The 2,679-nt window shown below is 57.4% G+C and overlaps 1 protein-coding gene across 1 annotated transcript; it reads left to right on the forward strand.

Annotated features, from left to right (window-relative positions):
• The first annotated feature begins 760 nt into the window (after nt 1–760).
• On the forward strand, nt 761–2,405 carry LOC119367331 (cytochrome P450 89A2-like). Its single transcript, XM_037632876.1, has one exon. It carries the CDS (start codon nt 831–833, stop codon nt 2,319–2,321), a length of 1,491 nt encoding a protein of 496 aa, XP_037488773.1. The 5' UTR covers nt 761–830; the 3' UTR covers nt 2,322–2,405.
• Nucleotides 2,406–2,679: the final 274 nt, after the last annotated feature.

The following is a 2,679-nucleotide window of genomic DNA, read 5'->3' on the forward strand; positions in this document are numbered from 1 at the left end:
CTGAGGCGGAGCCTACGCTTTTGTAGCTGGTCGCACTGTTTCCGTGGCAAAATGTCCACTCTGTTCTTTTATATCGCCGCTCCTCACCCAATTTTTGTCTTTTTTGCCACTCTCTTCTCCCCTCCCACTTCCGATGCATGGATCCAGAGGAGTACCTGTTGGAGACAGAGATTGTGGAGGATCCTAGCATCATGCTCGCCCGGAAATGAGGAATCCGGCAATCAAGACGAAGCTCTCAAAGAGAATAAGGTCATGCTCAAAGAGAAGAAGGTCATGCTCGAGGAGAAGAAGGTGGAGATCGCAGCCAACTTCGGAGGACGCGAAGATGCTCACCTTGAAGATGAAGAATTTAGATGAGGACGCAAAGGATGATCGTGCAAGCCGTCCATTTCAAGATGTTGCAATGGCAGAAGGCTAAGTTGGAGGGCGGACGCAACGGAGAAGGGCAGGGGTCGCCTGAGATGGTAGCGACTGCAGATTGAGCGTGGAGGCTTGGATTGGCTATTCGACAGGGCAGAAAATCCCAAAAAAATTACGGACTGACTGAATTGTATTCTTTCGTGACCGAGCAAGTAAAAATTAAGCATACTTGCCTTTTATGTGATCCAGCGCTGCTATGAGATCCGACGTGCACTTTCTCTGACAAATTTAAATTTCAAATTTAGTTTACTTGTGGATTGTATGCGGATAGCATTGGATGGCCTGCGGCATTCGTGTCCGCGGACAGTGTGCGGTGCCCAGTTTGTGGGGCAATGTTGAAGTCTTGAAGACGCCCTTACACTAAAACACAGACCACACCAGAGCCCAATGTCAGATCCTGAGCTTCAATAATGGAGTTCACCAGCTGGCCATGGCAATCCCTGCTCCTGTTCAGCACCCTCTCTCTCATCTTCATCCTGCATAGCCATCGAAAAGGCAAGGAGCTCCCTCCAGGGCCGCCGGCCCTGCTGTTCCTGGTCAAGTTCTTGGCGCTCCGGCGGTCCATCTTTGACCTTCCTCAGCTCCTACGCGAGCTGCACGCGCGCCATGGCCCAGTCATCTCCGTGCGCGTATTCCGCCCGCTCGTCTTCATCTCCGACCGCCACCTCGCTCACCGTGTCCTCGTCCAGAGCGGCGCGACCTTCGCCCACCGCCCGGACATCTTCCAGCCCGGGCTTCTGTTCACCTCCGGCGCCCGCAACATCAATGCAGCGCCCTACGGTCCCTACTGGCGCCTCGTCCGCCGCAACCTCGCCACCGTGATGTTGCACCCGGCCCGTGTCAGCCGTTTCGCGCCGGCGAGGCGGCGGACACGCGACGGGCTCGTCAGGGACCTCCTCGCAGTCGCAGGCTCGCGGCCCGTCACGGTGAGGCCATTGTTCCGTCGCGCCATGTTCGAGCTTATCGTGTGCATGAGCTTTGGCGCCTGGCTTGGCCCGGAGGTGCTGGACGAGATACAGGAGCTGCAGCTGTGGATTGTGCGTAGCATTCTCAGCTACCCCATCTTCTACCTCTTCCCGTCCCTCACCAAGAGGCTCTTCCGCAAGCGGTGGGCTGCGCACATGGCCGTGCGCCGGAGGCTGTGCGAGATCTTCGTCCCGCTGATCCGCGCCAGGCGGCTGCGGGACGACGACACGCCGGCGCCATGCTATGCCGACTCCCTCCTCGCGCTGCGAGTGCCCGAGGAGGGCGACCGCCCGCTGACGGACGACGAGGTGGTCAGCATGTGCTCGGAGTTCTTGAGCGCCGGGAATGACGGCACGGCGACCGTACTGGAGTGGATCATGGCAGAGCTGGTAAACCACCCCGAAATGCAGGCGAGGGTCTACGAGGAGGTAAGGAGCAAGCCGGAGCTAAGCGAGGGCGACCTTCAGGCGCTACCGTATCTGAACGCGGTGGTGCTGGAGGCGCTGCGGCTGCATCCGCCGGTCCACTTCCTCATCCCGCACGGCGTGCAGAGCGACGGCGCGGAGATCGGCGGCTACAAGGTGCCAAAGGGCGCGGAGGTGAACGTTCTGATCGCGGAGGTGGGGCGCGACGAGACGGTGTGGACGGCCGCGCGGGAGTTCCACCCGGAGCGGTTCCTGGACGGCGGCGAGGGGTGCGACGTGGACATCACCGGGAGGAAGGAGATCAAGATGATGCCGTTCGGCGCCGGCCGCAGGATTTGCCCCGGGTACGCGCTCGGCATGCTTCACGTGACCTACTTGGTGGCGGGCCTCGTCAGGGAGCTGGAGTGGCTGCCGCCGGCGGACGGGGAGCAGGTGGACATGACCGAGGTACTGGAGTTCACCACGGTCATGAAGCGGCCTCTCCGAGCCCGCACCATCCCAAGGAGTTGAAGACTAGTCCGCTGCCCGATCTGCTGTACTACATTTACATTTACAATCAGCAGCATCACTTAACGAGCTAGAAATTGGAATTGATTTTCCATGGATCTAATGAAATTTTTATTATGTTTGAAGTGTATTGTACTTCCGATGAATCTTTTTATAATAGATTTAATCCTTCTCGTAAAATAAAATGTACGCCTTATGTATGTACAATCAGCAGTAGCTTGAAATCTTTGCAGAGCATGTAGGCTGGTTGAGCCGGTCTCTTGAAAATGGATTCTACGTGCACGATGTTTGCTGTTACAAAAGCAAGCTGGACCTTGACACACGCGCGATGACTACGTACGCCACACCATCTGCATGACCG

Source organism: Triticum dicoccoides, chromosome 2B (genome assembly GCF_002162155.2).
Source record: "Triticum dicoccoides isolate Atlit2015 ecotype Zavitan chromosome 2B, WEW_v2.0, whole genome shotgun sequence".
Taxonomy (NCBI): Eukaryota; Viridiplantae; Streptophyta; class Magnoliopsida; order Poales; family Poaceae; genus Triticum; species Triticum dicoccoides.

What these genes read in the sequence shown, in the direction of transcription:
- LOC119367331 (XM_037632876.1), top strand. Translation starts at nt 831, where the DNA reads ATGGAGTTCACCAGCTGGCCATGGCAATCCCTGCTCCTGTTCAGCACC.